The sequence below is a fragment of the Bubalus kerabau genome, chromosome 2 (assembly GCF_029407905.1).
Source record: "Bubalus kerabau isolate K-KA32 ecotype Philippines breed swamp buffalo chromosome 2, PCC_UOA_SB_1v2, whole genome shotgun sequence".
Lineage (NCBI taxonomy): Eukaryota > Metazoa > Chordata > Mammalia > Artiodactyla > Bovidae > Bubalus > Bubalus kerabau.
Window position 1 is genome coordinate 117,773,640 of NC_073625.1, and position 22,638 is coordinate 117,796,277.

Consider the following 22,638-nt stretch of genomic DNA (forward strand, 5'->3'; position numbering starts at 1 on the left):
GTAGATTCCAATCGAGTTACCTACGGTTAGGTTTACTGCACAGACTTACTAAACACCTGTAAGTCAGTCACTATTTGGTGCTGGCTGGGGCTATAGTCGGAGAAGGCAATGGCACCCCACTCCAGTACTCTTGCCTGGAAAATCCCATGGACGGAGGGGCCTGGTGGGCTGCAATCCATGGGGTCGCTAAGAGTAGGACACGACTGAGCGACTTCACTTTCACTTTTCACTTGAATGCATTGGAGAAGGAAATGGCAACCCACTCCAGTGTTCTAGCCTGGAGAATCCCAGGGACGGGGGAGCCTGGTTGGCTGCCGTCTATGGGGTCTCACAGAGTCGGACACGACTGAAGCGACTTAGCAGCAGCAGCAGCAGGGGCTATAGTGGTGAATAAGCCCAGGCTCTTCCCTCCTGGCGGAGTGTTCTCAGCCGAAGAGAGGCAAAGCAGGGATTACAGAGGCACACATAGCGATGCCAAGAGGAAAGATCACCATCGAAAAACCAGGGAAGAAAAACCTAGGCCAGGCTTCACAGTGCATCCAGAGCAGCAACGTGTCTTTCGCTTTTGGCCAAAGATAGACTAGTGAAGAGAGAGGTCGTATAGTAGCTGTGGTCTGCCTTAGCCCCTTGGCAGCTGTGGTCTGCCAAGCCCTTACAAACTTGAGAGCAGCATGTAAAGAAGCCTCAGACCGGTCTGACGTTCAGATCCTGGTTTCTACAACCCTCCTGCGCTAGGAAGGAGGTGCCGGGGCGCGACCAAATGCCTACCGGGAGGGCCGGGGAGCGTGCGCCGCCCTCCCTCGCTCCCCGCCCTCCACACACGGCTCGGGCGGGGCCGAGGCGGAAGAGGACTGAAGGAGGTGACGGTATAAGTGAGCGCCGGAGTCGCGGCAGCGGATCCGGAGGAAGCTCGGCGGCGGTGGCTGCTGTAAGCAGGCCGAATTCCTGCTGGCTGACGAGGCTTCCTCTAAAGCTGGCGAAGGCGGGGCCGCAGACCGAGCTGCCGCAGTATCTGGACCCACGACGGGGCAGGTGCCGGCAGCAAGGGACGTAGGTAAGCGGGAACCTGGGTGTCAAATCCGGCGAATGACTGGCGGACCGAGCTGGCTGGCTGGCCATTCCCGCGTCAGTGCGCGCCAGCTCAGCACCCCGGCCTGGAGGCCTGGTGCGCTGCTCTTCTCCTACCACCGAACCAGAGGCAGTGGATTTCTCCCCCGCGCTTCTGTGCCTTTCTAGGGGCGGGGAAGGAGCTCGTCCCGAGGGACCAGTGTCCTCCCCTCCTTCTTACCAGTTCGAGCTGTAAGAGGCAGAAGCGGAGAGGGCTAGCGCCCCCGGCCACTCCTCCTGAAGCCGGGGGAAGCTTTGAGAGGAATTGCTGCTAGCAGAGGTCCTCCAGCTCCTGCCGTCCTGGGTTTTGTTCGGACAACTCTGCTTCCGTCATACCTTTGGTTCCATCCTTCACATTCCTGGGACCCGGTTCTAGTGAACGGGTATGGCACAACTGAGTATTTGGATGGTCAGAAGCCTGTTTTCCCATTCTGTTTATGCTAGGTAATATCAACCTCCGTTCCACTGTATGGCCGCTCTTGATCATACAAGAGTGACCACTCTTTTGCGGAGGAGGGATGCAGCGAGAATGTCAGAGGTATGGGATTTGGACTTGGAGTCAGAAGAACTGAGTTGAAATTCTGGCCTGCCATTTGGTATTGGCGTTAAACTGGTGTAGACGTTTTTAACCCATTTAACATGTAACATTTTGACCCATGTAAAATGGAAATTTCTTTTATCTATATAAATTAGTTTAGAGAAGAAAGCAGAATGTTAATCATAAAATATTTGGGGAATCAGGTTAAAAACTTGGCTTAAGAATAGCCAGGACACGTAATGGTAGGTTCTTAGTTATGTCTTTTACCCGGAATAACTACGCTTCGTGTGGGGAAGGGTGCCAGAGGAGATACTAGGATCTTGTGTGTTAAAACCTGACTATAGTCTCTGCTTTGGGTTGGGCAGCATTAGAAAGAAATCAATTTCTCCTAGTCACCCAGACTTCTCATGCTTATTGATTACACATTATTAGTATATGAGGTAAAACCTAAATCAGTTTTGCTCCTTTCTCAGTATAGTTAGTGGGTCCTTTCTAGGAAAAAAGCTGGGAAGGGCTTCATTCACACCTTGGCCCACACTAAAAGGAATTCTTTGCACGTTTCCGAGGACTTCTCCCTCTGCCTCTGAAACATTTCATGTTAATTAAAAATGTTCAGAGAATAAATACAGGAACTTGAATCCTTTGAGTGGCTGGACATTACAGTTCCAAGTTAACATGAGGAGAGACTTTTCTCTATATTGGTAAGAGAAGAAGTTTCCTGGCTCTGAAGTTTAGTAGCGCCTAAATTAGAGAAGTGTTTGGGGTGGAGAGAAGGGAGATGGAATTAGTGACTTGAATGAGCAGCACCTGTTCTTACAATTGCTTTGTCTCACAAATTAAGGATACTTGCCTTTCCTCATTGGAGCATGTTATGCTCAGTGGAGCATGATGAAGTGTAATCTTCCCTTCCTTTGAACACAGGATTGTCAGTTTGGGATTTTAAGTAATGGATACGGAAGGAACCTTGAGGGTCATCTAATCCAGTGGTCCAAAATCTGCAGGACATCAATATCAGTTGGGGAATTAAAACCCCTGATGCCCAGTCACTACCTTAATAGATCTGAAATGGGACCCCGGTATTTGTGATTTTTCAAAAGCCTTTCAGGTGATAGTCATAGTTTGAAAATACAGATGTAGATCATAGTTTATAAACAGGCTTAGAGAGGTGAAGTGCCGTGCTCAATTAGTTTGTTGCCTATGCCTCTTTAATTTTTTAATGTTTCTCTTCTATTCCTTAACAGATAACCTTATTTGAATCAATAGTACTGTTTCAGGTTTTCTAGTGCTGAGAGCACAGAAGTGGAAAAAAATGTCATTTGTTAGTAGTTTGGGGCTTCCCTGGTGGCTCAGAGGGTAGAGCGTCTGCCTGCAATGCGGGAGACCCGGGTTTGATCCCTGGGTCGGGAAGATCCCCTGGAGAAGGAAATGGCAACCCACTCCAGTATCCTTGCCTGGAGAATCCCATGGACGGAGGAGCCTGGTAGGCTACAGTCCATGGGGTTGCAAAGAGTGGGACACGACTGAGCGACTTCACTGTGTAGTCCTGTTTTCATAGTTCCCTGTGCAGTTAGACTCCTTAATGCTCTTTAATGAAAATAATAGATTTTACACTAAAACTTTTTTACTAAGTATTGCTTAGGGTTTTTGTTTTTGGTGAAAAAAGTGAAAGTGAAGTCGTTCAGTCGTGTCCGACTCTTTGTGACCCTGTGGACTGTAGCCCACCAGGCTCCATCCATGGGATTCTCCAGGCAAGAATACTGGAGTGGGTTGCCATTTCCTTCTCCAGGGGATCTTCCCAACCCAGGGATCGAACCCCCGTCTCCCGCATTGTGGGCAGATGCTTTAACCTCTGAGAGTTATATAAAGGTCATGTTACTTTATAAATCAGTTTTTTAGACTTTTATGCCAGGCCTTCATAAACCGCGGAAAAATTCCAATTTAGAAAAATTTTGCTTTTGTTCTGGCTTGTCATGAACCCACTGTACTATCCACATGTGTCCTCCCACCCTCTCCTTCATCCTGGTATGCATGACCTCTTTGTATCACTAGCCAGCTTCCTATGGAATTCAATTTGAGAACTGTTAGAGAAGCCCTGTAACATCTCTAATTGCCTTATAAGCACCCGATTTAACTAGAGGTTCTCAGGATTGCCTTAAGGTGGTCCTTGAATTTTAGTCCCTTTTTCTTTTTTGATTAATTGTACTGTACCACTGATTCAAAGAATTTGATAAATGTCTAGAAAGGATCAACTGATGGGGAAGTAACAATGCTTTATATGTATTTTTCTTACTCATTATAGTGAAAATGTGACTTTTGCTGGGGGAGGGGGAGTGATATTTTCAGGATTCGTAAGATAATAGATTATTAGACATAATTATTATTATTAGATTTGAACATTCTCTTTTGGGGAGATATATTCATTATCAAATTATTCTTTGATAAAATAAGAATCACTGAAGCAATGAAAAAGCTATATTAATAGTAGATTCAGAAATGGATCCTATGTCACAAATCTAAAGGAAGATGCTGAATTATTTTCTTTCTAAAAATGACCCCATTTATAGCATGTTAACTTCCTACAACCAGATGACACGGGGCATTCTGAATTCACTGATTTAAAAAGTCATGTTAACAGGTAATTTATACATTCAGAATTTAGAGAGACGTATGCTATGTATCTAAGATGAAAAACTGAGTCGCTAAGTCTTTACATTTTAAAATTTTGTGTCTGAAATTCCTTAATTCTGAAGCCTAAAAATTGTTGAATTTCAGATTCTAATGGAGTACACTTTCCAAGTAGAGGTATTTAGAAAGGATAAATGCGAACCCAGGGTTCACAGTTTTAATATAAACTAGTGTTACAGATTTAACATAGAAGCAAAGGCAGGGATGGGACAGTGACAGCTTGAAGACCCTCTGAGAAGTGGAGTTCAGAAGTCACTTGCTGGTCCTTGAGGCAGTCTTCTCTGTCTGTAAGGACTTGAGACCAGAATTGGATATGTGACTTAATCCACTTTATATGTGGTGGCTGAATTGCCTATCACCAGGAGGTGCCAGAAATGTACAAATCTTCAGTTTTCAGTCTTAATCTTTTTATGATTCATTCATGTCCTGTGATGCCAGTGGGAAGTATTTTTTTATTTTTGTTTTGTTTTTAATCTTATTTCCTACTATAAGCCATTCATTCTGGGACTTCCCTGGTGGTCCGGTGGATAATGCTCCACCTTCCAATACAGGGAACACGATCCCTGGTTGAGGAGCTAAGATCCCACTTGTCTCCGGGCCAAAAAACCAAAGTGTAATACCGAAGCAATATTGCAACAAATTCAAGAAAGACTTTAAAAAGAATGGTCCACATCAAAAAATCTTAAGGAAAAAAAAACCCACAACACCATTCATTCTCATTTTTGAAGAGCAGGTAACCTCCCCCGTGTTCATTTACTACACAACTGTTCTCATTATTGTCTTGTTTTGTCGCTCAGTCATGTCCAACTCTTTGTGACCCCATGGACTGTAGCCAGGAGCCAGCCACCAGGCTCCTCTGTCCATGAGATTTCCAGGCAGTGCTGGGGTGGGTTGCCATTTCCTTCTCCAGGGGATCTTCCCAACCCAGGGATCACACCCGTGCCTCCTGCATTGGCAGGCGGACTCTTTACCACTGAGCCACTTGGAAAGCACCGAACTACAGGAGAAAGAACTTTTCCCTAGTGATGGTTGAGTTAACCTATACAGTGATTCCACTGCAAACACAAATAAATATTGGACCTCTTAAGGATTGTTCAGACTTAAGGCTGTCCTAGGGTCAGTGAGTATCTAATAAGAGTTGAAAGCTCACTTGTTTCCCTTGTGTGTTTGTGTTTTATCTCTTTTTAATATATACTGTCCATATTTGCTGTGCTGTTTATTTTATTATTTTTTTGGCCTTGTCTTATGGCTTGTGGGATCTTAGTTCCCGGACCAGGGATTAAACCCCAGCCCTCACCAATGAAAACTCAGAGTACTAACCACTTGACCATCAGGGAATTCTCCTGGTTTATCTTAGAAGAAATGTTGGTATTTGGTGAACACACAACAGCATGGCCGAGAATATAGGAGCAAAAATGCTAAGGGACCCTCTGTGGAGGTTGCTTTTAATTTTAATTACATGTACTCTGAGTTCATGCTTGGGATTTATTAATTTTAGGGTACACTGGTTGGACTCTTACTGGATAGCCTTCAACAGTGTTATCCTTGTCTTTTTTCCCTTAGGCTCCTTAGATTTCCCAAAGAAGAATCTTCAAATCTCTGGCTTGGAGCTTATAAACTGGGCTGTCAGCAGTCTTGTAGCTAACCTGGGGAACATCGTAGAGGTTTTAGCATTTGGTGTGTAAACATTCACTTACGCTCATTGAACTCAACTATTTTCAGTATGATACCCTCATTCTCAACTGGACCAGATGCTGTCCAGTCCAGGAACCCTTTGTTTTCCCTTCAGAGCTGCCTTATCCAGTGTGGTAGCCACTAGCCACATGTAGCAATTAAAATTTAAATAATTAAAATTAAGTAACCTTAAATATTTAGTTCCTCAGTTACAGTAGACACGTTTCAGGTGGTCAATAACCACGTTTCCAGAGACTTCCATATGGGACAGGGCCAATACAGCATATTTCTATCATTGCAGAACTTCTGTTGGTCAGCGCTGTTACAGTCTAGAAGGCAAGGTTGCGGGGAGGGGCAGTTGGCTGGGTTTTGTGGAGAGTAGGAGGGTATTTAAACAATTGATCCATACCCTTGTTTTTAGCATGGTGTTCACATCCCTTTTATAGAACCTGCTGCTGCTGATTCCTGACCTGTTTTGAGGCACTGTTATGTAAATTGAATTGCTTTTTTCATTGCAAGCTTGACATTTAACTTTCTTAGGTCTTTAAGTCAATCTGCATTCCAACTTCCTCTCTTCCCTGTGCTTTAAAAAAAAAAAAAAACCTTAAAATCTGTGCATTTCACTGTGTGTCAATTTTAGTTTTAAAAGATAAGTTAAAAAATTCTTTATTCTCATCTTAATGGGGTTTTAGGAGGGAATAAAAGTAAAATACATCTTTAGTCTGCCATCTGTATCCGTAAGTAAGGTACTCCATCAGTATTTAAACACATACAACTGTCTCCATTTTTAAAAAATCTGCCCTCATATTTGCTTATGGTTCTTGAGCAGTTTTATGTATTGTTTTCTTTACTCCATCTTGACTTTTGTCCTCTCCATTCTACTAAAATTCCTCTTGTGAATGTCATGAGAATCAGCTGGACACTTTTTAATCCTTATCTTGCTTGACCTCTCAATAGCCTTTGACTGACCATTTCCCTCTTTCTAGAAACTTTCCCTAGCTTTCTGGGCACCACACTTAAACCTGATTTTCCACTTTATTTCCCTAATCATTCTTTCTTACTTTCCTTTGCAAAGTAGCTTCTTCCTTTTCCTCAACTCTTACATCCTACAGTTCCTCAGGACACTACCCTACTGTGCATTCTCTTCTGTGTTTTACAAATTTTCCTTGATGAGTTTAGCATTTTCTGTAGCTTTGGTTACTATCAGTTGATGACTTAAAGTGGAATTTCTGTGTTGTTCTCTTTTTAGAGTTCCTGACTTATGTATCCACCATTATACATCCACTTAGATTTCTTACATTCACCTCAAATCTAACATGTCTAAAACTGAAGAGATAGCCAGTATAATCTTCCTCCAGTCTTTATTTGTTCCATATAAATTATACCACAATCTCCCCAGTAACTCATACCAAAGTTCTTACCCCTGCATACTGGCTTTCCCACAGTCTTGACATTTCTGACCTGAAAAATCTCAAGATCAATTCACTTTGCTACTTCTCCCAGTTTTCCTTTCATCCATTTACCATGCCTACATTTACCTATAACGGGCTCCTAACAGGTTTCCTTTCCTGTGGTCTTCTCCCAGGCATTCTGAACACTGCAGATAGAACAATCTTTTTAAGCATGCAAATTGGGTCTTAGACCTGTCTTTGTCTTTCAGTGGCTTCACACTACCTTTATGTTAAACAGCAGCATCATTAATTTAGTTTTTCTGTTTCTTGCCTACCTCTCCAGCCCCTTTTAAGTGCTACATGCCCTCTCCTGGACTTCTATTTATCTGTTCACTTTAACTAGTAACTCTTTATCATCCTTGGTCTGAGCTTAAAAACAATTCTTTCAGAGAGGTCTTCCTTGACCCTCTTGCCAGATATTCCCATGGCTCTGAATTTTACCTTTCTTATATGCATCACATTTGTTTATACTTGTTCAGATGACTCTCCCACTAGACTATATATTTTTTGAAAGCACAGCACTGTTCTATTTGTAGAAGCTCAAATATTTATTGAATTAAAGTTTAATAGTTACTTGTATATTTTTATAATTTCAGCCATTATAATCAGCCATTCTGATGGTGATTGTTAAAATCACCATCAGAAGTGTTAATTTACCTTTTTTTCTTTTCTTTTTGGCCACACTGTGTGGCTTGTGGGATTTTAGTTCCCCAACCAGGGCTTGAACCCAGGCGCTCAGCAGGGACAGAATGGAGTCCTAACCACTGGACCGCCCAGGAATTGTCTAATTTAAAGGCACAGTCCAGGTAGCTTTCTCTAACTGGGGGAAGACTTTTTAAGAACTTAATTATATGCTTTTTCCTACTTCAATTGAAATTTTTTATGGACTTAAGGAGCTTTGTGTGTACTTTTATGTGATGTTCTTTATAAAATAAATATCTGAGCTTTCCTGGTGGCTCGTGGTAAAGAATTTGCCTGCCAATGCAGGAGACACAGGTTTGATCCCTGATCCAGGAAGATCCCACGTGCCCGGGAGCAGCTAAACCCTTGGGACACAACTGTTGAACCTGTGCCCTAGGGCCGGGGAGCCACAACTACTGAAGCCCATGAGCTAGTGCTCTGCAACAAGAGAAGCTACTTCAATGAGAAGCTCTCGTAGCACAGCCAAAATAGATAAAGAACATTAAAAAAAATTTTTTTAAATAAATGTCTTATTGATGACTACTCAACAAGTATATTACTTTTAAGTATTATGAAGAATAAATCCCAAATCTCCTTTTATATTGGCGGTACACAATGAAAGCATATTTGAATTTCATATTAAGTTTATTTAAAAGTGATTTTTACATTGGTAAGAAATAAAGTAAAATACAGTACTCTAAAACAGAGGTTCCCAAATTTTCTTTGTTCACACCCCCTTAATGTCTTTTTCATAATGCCTTTAGGTCTAGTAGTTTAATTTATTAAGTAATTAGTTCTAAATAGCTTATTAAAGTGTTTATTTTCTATCAAGCTAATAGTTGAAAGACAAAATAGTATTTTTATTTCATTCTTAAATATCCACAGTTACTTAATTTATGCATTTGTTGGGCACTATGAACTTCTCAAATCTTGGAATCATTAGACATTGCCACCCATATTTCCTGTTCTAAATTGATTTTTGAAAGATCAATTAGAAAGATTAGTGTTTACCTTATTACAATTATGTAGGTGGTAGTCACAACTAAAAGTATGTAGTATATACTATGATTTGCAGTGACTCTTTCCTTTCTTGTACAACTTTTTTTGATCCCTGAAATTAATAGTCTCTTCTGTTTAGTGTTCTGTGTGAAAGTAAAAGTGTTAGTCACTCAGTCGTGTCCGACTCGTTGTGACCCCATAGACTGTAGCCAGCCAGGAAGAATTCCTCTGTCCATGGAATTCTCCAGGCAAGAATACTGGAGTGGGTAGCCATCTATGTACTTATTAGTAATTTATCTTCAGACCCTTTTTCAATTGTCTGTATCTCCTGCCTTTGCATTCAGATAGTTTAGAAATTCTGTCAGTTTCACATTTTGTCAGTTTCAGGAGACATAGTTCCTGCTATCCTCAATTTTGATAATTTGGCTGGTAAAATTCTATTTTGAAAATAATTTTCCCTTGGAACTTTGAAAGCAGTAGTGTATTTTCTTCTAGTTCTCAGTCCTACTGTTAAAGAAATCCATTGCCATTCTTATTTCTGATTTTACTTGTGTATATGTATATAATGTAAATATTATATATTAATCATATAAATATATTTCTGTAATCGATATATTTTATATTTAATGTTTTATCTATTTTATATAATCAATCCTTTTTTGTCATTATCCCCTCACCAAAGCTCGTAGAAGGTTGTTTTGTCTCCAGTATTCTGAAATTTGATAATTGATATGTCTTGTTTGATTGTCAGATTGATGACCCTGTTTTCATTCATTAATAGGTTCTTTCCATGTACAAAATCATGTCCTTTAATTCTGAGAATTTTTTTGAATCATGTATTTGACATATTTGAATATTTGATCTCCTGACTTGATCTTTTCATTTTTTTATTTTCTTTATTTTCAGTCTCTGTCATCTTGTGCTACTTTCCGGGTACTGCTGCTGCTGTGCAACTCCTTGTGACCCCCATGGACTGTAGCCCACCAGGCTCCTCTGTCCATGGGATTTCCCAGGCAAGAAAACTAGAGTGGGTTGCCATTTCCTCCTCCTGGGGATCTCCCCCACTCCAGGGATTGAACCCGTGTCTCCTGCATTGGCAAGCGGATTTTTTACCACTGAGCCACCCAGGAATGTCCTCAAATTTTTAAATGTTTAAGAAAAATTTAAACTTTTCATACTTTTAAGTAACTTCAGATTTCCAAAAATATTTACACTTCACCCAGCTTTCCCTCAGTTTATATTATGTTGGTCAAAACCAGGAATTAACAGACCTATATATCTTATTTTGGTTTTCCCACCAATTTCCTTTTTCTAGATTAGGACCCAATCCAGGATTACACATTACATTAGTTGTTTTGTCTTCTTAGTCTTAGCTCTTTAATCTGGGACAGTTGCTCAGTCCATTTTTTTCTTTCTTGATGGACACTTTTGAAGAATATTGGCCAGTTTTTTGTTTGTTTTTTACTTTTTGGCTGCATCACAGGACATGTGGGATCTTAGTTTCCTGACCAGGGGTAGAACCCACACCCCATACAGTGGAAGCAGTCTTACCTGCTAGACTGCCAAGGAAGTCCATGGCCAGTTTTCTTATAGAGTGTTCCTCAATGTATATTTGTCTATTATTTCCTATGATTAAATTCAGGTGGTTTTTTTGACAAGAATACCACACATATGATCTTGTGCCACATCAGGAGGCATGTCCATATGTCTCTTTACTGGGGATGAAGGAGATGTTTGCTGAATTTTTCTACTGAAAGGCACAATTTTACCTTTTGTAATTTGAAGTATCTTGTGGAAGGTACTTTGTATTTTCACCCTCTAGTTTTAGATTCTTGCCTGAGTCAGTTATTTCTGAGAGGAGTTGCAAATTGTAACTTTTCTATTCCGTTATTTCTTCTATATTTATTAATTTGAAAAATCTCTGTAAGGATTCTCTCTTATCCTCATTTATTTATAGACTCAGGATATTTGTTTCATTCTTGAGTTATCAGCCATTACTATCATTACATACACAGTTGCTCAGGTATTTTGGCCTTTATGGGTCCCTTCAAATTGACTCCTGTGTTCTTTTGACATGTCATTATTTTTTTGAGCACTTGTTTACTTTCTGACACTACAGTGATATTCCAGGCTCATCTTCTACTTCTGCCCCAGCTCTGGAATCAGCCATTTCTTTTGTTACTGGGATGTAATTGCTTCTAGTCTCTTTAAGCAGATAGAGCTAGGAAATAAATAGGAGTATGTGTATCTCTAGATCTGTACCTGTGTGTAAGTGTGTATAAAACACCATGAGTTCATGTGGATACCACAAAATGTAGCTTCTTTCACCAACATTCTGAAACCTAGCTCTCATTATCTACAACATACTTACTTACTTGCTCAATTTTTGAATACTGAGAATATAAGTTAAGAATTAACTCACTCCTCTGTGAAAAGCAAATTTGTTAATTAAAGAACAGTATTTGTATACAATCCTTTTGATTCTGGGGTGTGAAAGTGAAAAAGTGAAAGTCACTCAGTTGTGTCTGATTCTTTGCGACCCCATGGACTGTAGAATCCATGGAATTCTCCAGGCCAGAATACTGGAGTGGGTAGCCTTTCCCTTCTCCAGGGTATCTTCCCAACCTAGGGATCAAACCCAGGTCTCCCGCATTGCAGGGAGAGTCTCTACCAGCTGAGCCGCAAGGGAAGCCCAAGAATACTGGAATGGGTAGCCTATCCCTTCTCCAGCAGATCTTCCTGACCCACGAATCGAACTGGGGTCTCCTGCATTGCAGGCAGATTCTTTACCAATTGAGCTATCTGGATGCATACAGTCAGAATGTTTTCCTAAGTTACTTTGGGTAATTCTTTTCTGCTACATTCTTTCAGTGTGGTTATTTGTGATACAGTTAGACTCATTTGTTATTATTTGTGTTCCATTTTAATTATATGTATATTTTTAAATTATATGAAACATTAGCATAGTCCTGAAAGTCAGAACTTTACAAAAAAGGTGTATTTGAGAAGCACCACTCCCCTCTCATCCCTTCTATATTTTCTCTTCTTCATTCTCTTCACCCTATTCCCATCTGCCATGCCCTGTAGGTAACTATTCTCATTAGTTTTTGGTTTGTCTTCCTGTTAATTGATTTGGGGGACACAAAAGGGCAGATACACGTATACTATTTTTTCTTTTATGAAAGGTGGCTGTATATAGTATAGTAAAGAATTTAAACTTGTGCAGGATGAAAGCCTTTATCCTTGGCTTTTAAGAGGTAATCTCTAAATCCTCAGAATGCAATGTCTGATTCGCCTGGGGGCTTGGGTCACTGGTACTAACAATATGATTTAGAATGGGATTGGCCCCACGGGAAAAAACCAGCAGTGTGATTTAGGGTAATGACTTTGACATCAGTGGATCTCCAGGGGAGGTAAAGATTGAGCTCTGTCACGTGAGCAATCAGTTATGCCTATGAACCCCAATAAAAATTCTGGATGTCAAGACTTTGATGAGCCTCACTGGATTGCAGTTCTTGTCACACTTAGTCATACATTGATGCTGGGAGAGTAATGCTGTCTCTATTCTGTGGGGAGAGGACAACTGGAAGTTAGGCATTTGTTACTTCTCCTGGATTCTTCAGTATGTACTTCTTCACTTGGGTGATTTTAATCCACATTCTTCAACTGTAATAAGCCATAGCTATTAATTTAACAGTTTTCAGTGAGTTCTGTGAGTCCCCGAACTTTGAGTTGTTGCCAGAAGTGGAAGTGATCTTGGGTGGATTGTTTTCTCTAACTGCACACTTGGCTAAACTATTGCAGTGGCATATCACTGCCACTCATTTGAACTTTGCTTTTATCATTTAACCTGGAGAGTACTCCATGTTCATAGACCTTATCCTTATTCTATTACAGCTTCATTCATTGTGTGCATAGTTTATGCAACCACTGTCCTATGTATGGGCATTTAGGTTGTTTCCAATATTTTTCGATTACAAACATTGCAGTGAATGACCTTGTACTATGTGTTTTCATTAGTATCTTCAAGGTGAATTCCTAAAAGCAGAGTTGTTGGATTAAAAGGTAAGTACTTGTATGGTTTTGTTAGATATTACCAAATTCCTCTCCAAAATGACTTTATCAATTTGTATTCCCACAGGGAAGTATAAAAGTTTTTTTTTTTCCCACCAACAGTATATGTTGTAGTAACTTTTGCCAAAATTTTTGAAGTATGATTGACATACTAGTTTCAGATGTACAACATAATGATTTAATATTTGTATGCTTTGCAAAATGAATACAATAAATCTAGCTAAATCCATCACCATACATAGCTCCCCACCTCCCCAATTTTTTCCTTGTGATGAAGGTTTTGGAAATTTACTCTTAGCAACTTTCAAATACGCAGTACAGTATTATTAACTATAGTCACCATGCTCGGAGAAGGCAATGGCACCCCACTCCAGTACTCTTGCCTGGAAAATCCCATGGACGGAGGAGCCTGGTAGGCTGCAGTCCATGAGGTCGCTAAGAGTTGGACACGACTGAGCGACTTCACTTTCACTTTTCACTTTCATGCATTGGAGAAGGAAATGGCAACCCACTCCAGTGTTCTTGCCTGGAGAATCCCAGGGACAGAGGAGCCTGGTGGGCTGCGGTCTATGGGGTCGCACAGAGTCGGACACGACTGAAGTGACTTAGCAGCAGCAGCAGTCACCATGCTATATATTACTTCATCATGAATGACTTGTTTATATATTTATTTAAGGAAGTTCGTACATTTAACCCCCTTCACCCATTTTGCCTGTCTCCCAAGCCCCCTTGACAGTTTTTTAATGTGTGAAGTTGAACATGTTATGTTCAAAGGACATTTAAAAATCCTTATTTTTGAATTGTTTGCTTATGTCTTTTTTCCATTTTTCCATCAGCCTTTATTGTTCAATTTTAAATATAAGTAATATTAGCCCTATTTTAAGCTAAGCCTCAGCCTTCTGTTGTTTTTCATCATTCCTTTAAAAAATCTAGCATATTCATTTTTCCCCAGTGGCTGCGATATTTTCTTCCTTGAGGATAGTACTAGGCTTTTTTTTTTTTTTCCTCTCCTTTAAAAAAAAAAAAATAATGTGGTAAAGTATACATAGCATAAAATTTACCATTTTAATCATTTTTAGATATACAGTTCAGTGGCATTAAATATGTTCACATTGTTGTGCAGCCATCGCCACCATCCATCCTCAGACCCATCTTCGTTTTCCTAAACAAATTCTTTCCATGAAACAATAACTTCCCTTCTCTCCCCTCCTCATTTTTAAAAAAATAACATTTGCTTATTTGGTTGCACTGGTTCTTCATTGCTGTGCGCGGGCTTTCTCTAGTTGCGGTAAGCAGGAGCTACTCTTGGTTGCGGTGTGCTGGCTGCTTTTGTTGGGGAGCATGGGCGTTAGACCCTTGGGCCTCAGTAGTTATGGCTCGTGGGCTCTAGGGCGTGGGCTCAGGTGTTGTGGCACAGGTGCTTGGTTGCTCCAGGGCATAAGGAATCTTTCTGGACCAGGATTGAACCCATATCTGCTGCATTGCCAGGCAGATTCCTATCTGCTGTACCACCAGGGAAGTAAGTCCTCCTTGGTTTTTTTAAGTTAGCTTTTCTAAATATGCTTTCAGTTTTATCTGTTTGTTTTGGTCTACTTTTTATCCCTAGAAGTCTGGTGATTCTTAGTTATGCTGTCATTGAACCACTAAGAAGTTGCCTGGAAATTCTGAGCTTGTGGTGAGACTTGTCAGCTATAGGGTGCACTGTGAGCCATGTTGGGCCATTTTGTGGGGGGATATGTGTATTTATGTATTCTCTTGCGTATTAATCAAATTCTCCAAAGAAGAATCTTCCAATCTCCTGCTTGGATGGATAAGATAGCATGTCAGGGTTTGAGGAGATGAGTGGGAAAGTATTGAGGGGCTTATGATCAATATATAATTCCTGTAATTCCATTTTCCTGCTGTTCCTGGGATCCCCTTGTCTGCAGAACTTCCTTTCTGAAGGAGAAGCGTCTAGTCTTGGGTAGGGAAGGGATTTGGGGTCTCATTGTTTCTTAAACTTGGGGGTTATTATTTGGGCCTGTGTCCTTGTGGCATACCTAATACCAGTATACCTTTGGTCTTTTCTCTTTGAATGATCTATCGCTGCCCCACCCCTCGCTTGCTCCCAGAACTGATCTCCGCTTTGAGGGTATACACCTTTCTGGGAACTCAATGGGGAAAGAGATTCAGCGGAATTCACTATGTAAAACTATCCTCATCGATAACAAAGATGTGGCACATATATTAAATGGAATATTACTTAGCCATTAAAAAGAATGAAATAAGGCCATTTGCAGCAACATGGATGGACCTAGAGAGTGTCATACTGAGTGAAGTAAGTCAGACAGAAAAGAAGAAATATCGTATGGCATCCCTTATATGTGGAATCTAAAAAGAAGTGATACAAATGAACTCACAAAACAGAAAGCTACTCATAGACTTAGAAAAGGAACTTATGGTTGCCCAGTGCGGGGTGGAGGGATAGTTGGGAACTTTGGGAAGGTTGTGTAGACACTTCTATATTGAAAATGGAAAACCAATAAAGACCTATTGTATAGCACATGGAACTCGGCTCAATGTTACGTGCCAGCCTTGATGGGAGGGACTTTGGGGAGAGAATGGATACATGTATATGTATGGCTGAGTCCCCTCACTGTTCACCTCAAACTATCACAGCTTGTTAATTGGCTGTGTGTGTGGGCATTAGTCACTCAGTCGTGTTCCCCAATACAAAGTGTTTTGGTGTTAAATAAAAAGTCACAAGCAAAAAACCAAAACAAACAACTAAGTTATCCTCTTGTTTATACCCTTGCTCTCAGTTGTATATGATGTGCCTGACTGTTCTGGTTCATTCCTCTGAGAAAGTGAAACTTTGATCATCTGCCATGGTAGGGGAAGGGATCTTGGAGTCTAACTGCTGCTTATTCAGACTTTCAGCCAGTCCTTCCTTTTTCTGCTCTCATTCCCTGACGTTCATGGGTATTTTTGTTCTGCTTCCTGAGCCTTTCTGAGGTACTGTAACCTGCTACTTGGCTTCCTGTACTTCTGGCTCAGATTTCAGCTCTTTTGGCCTGCTCTATTATCAGTCATTCATCTGCTTTTTTCTTTCAACAGTTTTATTGCTCTTGCCTCCTTTTTTGTTGTCATTGAGAGTTTTGGCCTTTTTTAAAACTCCATTTCTGTCATCTTAATGAGATTTGTAGAGAGAACTGAGGTAAACATGTATTCGGTCCTCCTTTTTTCATTTCCTCCAGAGAAAACTAATGCACAGAAAGGTAATACAGCTTTTCCTAGTAAGTTGCTATTAATAGTAGCTGAAATTAGGATGTTGGTTTTTCACTTCTTCTGTTAGATCTGCAGTGGCTGGTGCCTTTCTTTCTAGGTTAAAGGACCTTCAGTGGTGGTAGGTCTTATATTAAATCTGAGGGGAAATTATGTTTGATTTTGACCATCATTTTCATCTACCTTTTCCTATAAGTGTGTTTCTAAAGTTCATACACAGACACACATACTTGTGTTGGTTCTTTTTTCTTATGTTCACTTGACTGCGAGAACCGTGACTGGAGGAGAACACATGACAGGGCCCTGTCTTGGCATAGGCATTCAGAGGGTCTTTGGCTGACAAAGCACTGACTGCATGCATTTATTGACTGTCTGCCTGTGGATTACTGTTTACAGAGTAAAAGTCCCTGCCTTGCCTTTCCTTTGTATTTCCTCCCATATAAAATTTGTTGTGTGGAGCAAGTTGTTTTGATGTAGACTCAGTTTTAAGTGGTGTCTGGTTGCATCTCCCTTCTCCATCCTTCATTTTACAAATGAGAATACAGAATTCAGGTGACTTGCTTAAAGCTAATGAGAAACAAAGCTAAAAGTTACAAATTCTCTCCTGACTCCCTGCCCTTTCTGCTTCATCAGAAACTGGCTGCATGTTGGGAAATGATTATTGAAACTTGTTTCTGTCAGAGGCAGATACGTTAAATGGGGTTATGTTGGAGCAGTCAGTCATGTCTTCCCTTATCCCTCATTTTCATTGTGGGAAAAGCCTTGATCAGGTAGGATTTTATTATATCTTATAATGAGCATCATATGCTTTTTTCAATTTTCTAAAGTTTGCTGTGAATATATCATAATGACCTTATTTTTAGGGTAGAAGTATAAATTTTCTTTCTCTTCTTTACAGCTGCATACAGATCTCATTATGCATCAGAAAAATGAAAAAACAGAGGAAAATTCTATGGAGGAAAGGAATCCACTTAGCCTTTTCTGAGAAATGGAATACTGGGTTTGGCGGCTTTAAGAAGTTCTACTTTCACCAACACTTGTGCATTCTGAAAGCCAAGCTGGGAAGGCCAGTTACTTGGAGCAGACATTTGAGGCAATTCCAGTGCAGAAAGAAGGGCCTTCAAATCCAGAAAACGTGGATCCAAGATGAACCACTTTTTGCTAAGACAAAAGGCAATGTGGCTATCCAGAATCTTTGTACTTCCGCCTCTAAAGTGAAAAGAAAGGACACCAGGCACTTCATTTCCTCCTCAAGGACCTTCCTGAAACTCCAGGCAGAGCAGCTGCCGTCATCAGCAAAGAACTCTGATCATGAATATTCTGGAGAGAAAAGTCTCTTGAAGGCAGCTGCTGACTTACCAGTGAATAGTGTTTTAGGTCAGGCCAATGGTCACAGACCTAGGACGGAGCCACAAGCTTCTGATTTTCCTATGAAGTTCAATGGGGAGAGCCAGAATCCAGGTGAGAGTGACAGAATCGTGGTCACCTTAAGCAACCATAAGAGAAAGCGCTTTTGTTATGGCTGCTACCCAGGGCTGGAGCACCACAGGAACGGGGGACCCTTGATTCCAAAAAAATTTCAACTTAACCAACATAGGAGAATAAAAGTATCTCCTCATATGATGTATGAGAAATTACCCATGATTAGATTTCGGTACAGGATTCTCAGATCCCAGCACTTCAGAACAAAAAGCAAAGTTTGCAAGCTAAAAAAAGCTCAGCAAAGCTGGGTGCAGGTCACTGGGGACCATCAAGAGACCCTTAGGGAGAACGGCGAGGGTGGCAGTTGCAGCCCATTCCCTTCCCCGGAGCCTAAAGACCCTTCTTGTCAGCATCCACCATACTTGCCAGATATGGACAGCGATGCTGTGGTGAAGGGAAAGAACTCTCATGTGCCTGAGGGCCACACTAAAGGAAGCCCTCTCTTGGACAAGGAGCTTAGTTTGGATGAAGCATTCCCCGACCAACAGAATGGCAGTGCCACGTACACCTGGGACCAGTCACCCTGTTCCTCTCCTAAGTGGGAGTATACAGAGCTGATTCATGACATCCCCTTACCAGAACATCATTCTAGTAACATGTTCATCTTGGAAACTGAGAGAGAAGTTACGGCTCTGGGTCAGGAAAATCGGACAAGTACTGTCAGTGATGACCAAGTAAAACTGTCAGTGTCTGGGGCGGATCAGTCTGTGAGGAGTGTAGATGGGCCTGTGTCCGAAGAGACTGTTCAGAATGAGAGCTCGTGCCAGATGGATGAGGATGGCTCTTTCAAGCAGAATATTCTTAGTTCCAAGTTGCTGGACCACCCTTACTGTAAAAGTCCACTGGAGGCTCCTCTGACGTGCAGTGGACTCAAACTAGAAAATCAAGTGGGAGGTGGGAAGAACAGTCAGAAAACCTCTCCAGTGGATGATGAACAGCTGTCAGTCTGCCTTTCTGGTATGCACTCTTCTTTATCTTCCCCCGTCTCCAGCCCACACCTGCTGTATGTTATCCTTTCTAGGAGAGGCCTTTCTTTTTCCCTTCCACAAGTTTCCCTTTAAGCAATTAGACATTTTCCTTTTATATTATTACATAGATATTCCATAGTTTTGATTTGATTTTTGATCGATGACACTCGTGTTGCTTCTAGTTGTTCCCTTCTATAAACAGTGGTACAATGAAATTACTTCTTTATACTTATATGATTGTTTCTGTAACTTAAATTCCTAGTAGTAGAAATAATGGTGAAAGAATACTTACACTTAAAACTTTAAGAGAATTGTTCAATTATCCATTCACAGTTAAACCAGTTTGCACTTGTGAAATTTTGTCAGTCTCATAGATCACATGAGAATTGTCTTAATTTGCCTTTTTAAGTTTAAAGTTTGAACGTATTTTTCTATAGTCACTTGCCATTTTTTGTTTGTATATAATTTTATTTTGCCTATTTTCCTATTGGATTATTTATATTTTGTTTAGTGTATGAGAAGCTCCTGTGTACCAGTGCTGGCTCCAAGAATGTAGCAACAAACAGGATACGCTGATTCTTACGCGCATAGTCTTTAGTATCATTATAATTTTAAAGTTTTTTAATTAAATGTTTGTAAAAGCCCTCAGTACCCTGACTTCGTGTATAATATTTTTGTCTAACAGAAAATTTCAACTCTTACATGGTAAAATGTATCTGTCTTTCCTTTATGGCTCAAGTTTTTACATCATGCCTTAATGTCTTCCTGTCAAAATCTACCCCATGAAGTTGTTTGGTATAAACACTTCTGGCAGACAGCATGGCAGTATCAGTCTTCGACCCATTCCCCTTTTTGCCATTTAGCTAAGATATGGAAGAGTACAAATATATTTGTAGAGGGACATTACTTACAGTATTGTCTTAGTAGTAACACTAAAGATAACTGAAACAATTGTTGCTATGGACTTATAATTTACGGCATGTCCAGGCAGTATACCATGAAGCTGTTAAAGAATAAATTCGATCTGTATCTTGATACTGACCATTGTTTATATAAAGTGAAAAAAGCAAGTAGCAGAACAGGAGGCCACTTTGTTAAAAGATACATATGCACATATGAATGCATGTATATATGTATGCATAAGCATTTGTATAGGACATGATTGATTGGTTGATTTAGTTGCCAAGTCTTGTCTGACTCTTACACCTCCATGGACCGTAGCCCGCTGGGCTCCTCTGTCCATGGAATTCTTCAGGTGAGAATACTGGAGTGGGTTGCCATTTCCTTCTCCAATAGGACATGACACATATATTAAATTGTTACAAGTGGCTTTTTTGGGGAATTAGGAGGGTTACTTCTTGGTGGTTTAAACGATTCTGAACACTTTGTTTTTTCCACCAGTTATATGTGCATGCTCGCTTGTGTCTGACTGTTTGCAACCCCATGGACTGTAGCCTGCCAGGCTCTTCATCCATTGAATTTTTCACTCAGGAATAATGGAGTGGGTTGCCATTTCCTCCCCCAAGGGATATTCCTGACCCAGGGATTGAACCCGCATCTCTTGCATCTCTTGAACTCCAGGCAGATTCTTTACCACTAGTGCCACCTGGGAAGTCCAGTATGTATAAAAAATGTTTTCCCACAAAATGACAGTCCTAGAAAAATATTTAAAAATTTTTTTCCTGTTGTTTATGCTGTAGTAGAATGAAGACAAATTTTCCTGCTGTAAGGTTAGTAGAACCATGATTTCTAAACCTGAACAGGTTAGCATTTACCTACAAATACTAATTAACTTGTATCAAGAACTTCCAGATGTTCAAGCTGGATTTAGAAAAGGCAGAGGAACCAGAGATCAAATTGCCAACATCCGTTGGGTCATAGAAAAAGCAAGAGAATTCCAGAAAAACATATACTTTTGCTTCATTGACTATGATAAAGACTTTTACTATGTCGGATCACAACAAACTGTGGAAAATTCTTAAAGAGCTAGGAATACCAGACCATCCTACCTGCCTCCTGAGAAACCTGTATGCAGGTCAAGAAGTAACAGTAAGAACTGGACATGGAACAATGGACTGGTTCCATATTGGGAAAGGACTGCGTCAAGGCTGTATTGTCACCCTGCTTATTTAAATTAGATAGCAGAGTACATCATGCAAAATGCTGGGCTGGATGAAGCACAAGCCTGAATCAAGATTGCTGGGAGAAATATCAATAACCTCGGATATGCAGATGACACCACCCTTATGGCAGAAAGCTAAGAGGAACTAAAAAGCCTCTTGATTAAGATGAAAGAGGAGAGTGAAAAAGTTGACTTAAAACTCAGTATTCAAAAGACAAAGATCATGGCATCTGGTCCCATCACTTCATGGCAAATAGATGGGGAAACAATGGAAACAGTGACAGACTTTATTTTTTTGGCTCCAAAATCACTGCAGATGGTGAATGCAGCCATAAAATTAAAAGAAGCCTTATCCTTGGAAGAAAAGCTATGACAGACCTAAATCGTGTATTAAAAAACAGACATTACTTTGCCAAAAATGGTCCATCTAGTCAAAGCTATGGTTTTTCCGGTAGTCATCTATCGATGTGAGAGTTGGACCATAAAGAAGGCTGAGCACCAAAGAATTGATGCTTTTGAACTGTGGTGCTGGAGAAGACTCCTGAGACTCTGTTGGACTTCAAGGAGATCTAACTAGTCAAATCCTAAAGGAAATCAGTCCTGAATATCCATTAGAAGGACTGATGCCAAAGCTGAAACTCCAATACTTTGGCCCCCTGATGCGAAGAACTGACTCATTTGTAAAGAGCCTGATGCTGGGAAAGATTGAAGGCAGGAGGAGAAGGGGACGACAGAGGACGAGATGGTTGGATGGCATTACCAACTTGATGGACATGAGGTTGAGCAAGCTCCGGGAGTTGGTGAAGGGCAAGGTTGGTGCAGTCCACGGGGTTGCAAAGAACTGGACGTGACTGAGTGACTGAACAACAATCAATTAACTTACAAATATAGATGGAGCACTTCCAAAAAAAAGTTGATAAACTGAATGTATCCTAGACTTAAACTGTAGCATAACATGAGGATATAGGAGTTTTTACAGTTTTATAGTTTTTACACATTTAGTGACCTATAATTATTTTAACAAGTTAAAAGAGAAAAATCGTGGCATCTCAGCAAGTACTGAAAGCCTGTTGTTCAGTCGTCGTGTCCAGCTGTTTGCCCCCATAGACTGTAGCCCAATAGGCTCCTCTGTCCACGGGATTGCCTAGGCAAGAATACCGGAGTGGGTTGTCATTTCCTTCTCCAGAGGATCTTCACAACCAGATCAAATCTGCATCTCCTGCATTGGCAGGCAGATTCTTTACCACTGAGACACCAAGGAAGCCCAATCTAACAATAAGACATTTTAAAGCATGATCAAAAACTCAGAAGCAATTAAAAAAAAAATACTGTTTTTTTTCCCATAAACATTAAAATCTCGTAAGTATAGATAAGCAAATTCGTAAGTGAAAATTTGAAAAGTTTAGGTACACGTGTCCTTTGACCCAGAAATTTTAATTTTAGCAACTGTGTTCTAAGAAAACACTAGAATGAGGATATATTGAGGGCTTTAATTGTAACATTATTTAGACAGCTAAAAAGTAAGAACTTAAATGGTTGTCAGTAGAGAATTGGTTAAAATATGGCAAATCAATTTAATGGACTACTAGATTG

At 40.5% G+C, this 22,638-nt stretch overlaps 1 protein-coding gene across 4 annotated transcripts in view; it reads left to right on the forward strand.

Annotated features, from left to right (window-relative positions):
* Positions 1-868: 868 nt before the first annotated feature.
* SENP5 (SUMO specific peptidase 5) overlaps positions 869-22,638 on the forward strand; it is a 46,160-nt gene continuing 24,390 nt past the window's right edge. For 2 of the 4 annotated variants that reach the window (XM_055568567.1, XM_055568571.1), the window contains exons 1-3: positions 869-1,054; positions 10,042-10,148; positions 17,372-18,912. In XM_055568567.1, the coding sequence (XP_055424542.1) occupies positions 10,135-10,148; positions 17,372-18,912 (1,555 nt within the window). In that variant the 5' untranslated portion in view covers positions 869-1,054; positions 10,042-10,134. Of the gene's footprint in view, positions 1,055-8,244; positions 8,262-10,041; positions 10,149-17,371; positions 18,913-22,638 lie in introns of those variants that run through there. The other 2 variants (XM_055568568.1, XM_055568570.1) reach the window with 2 other exon arrangements.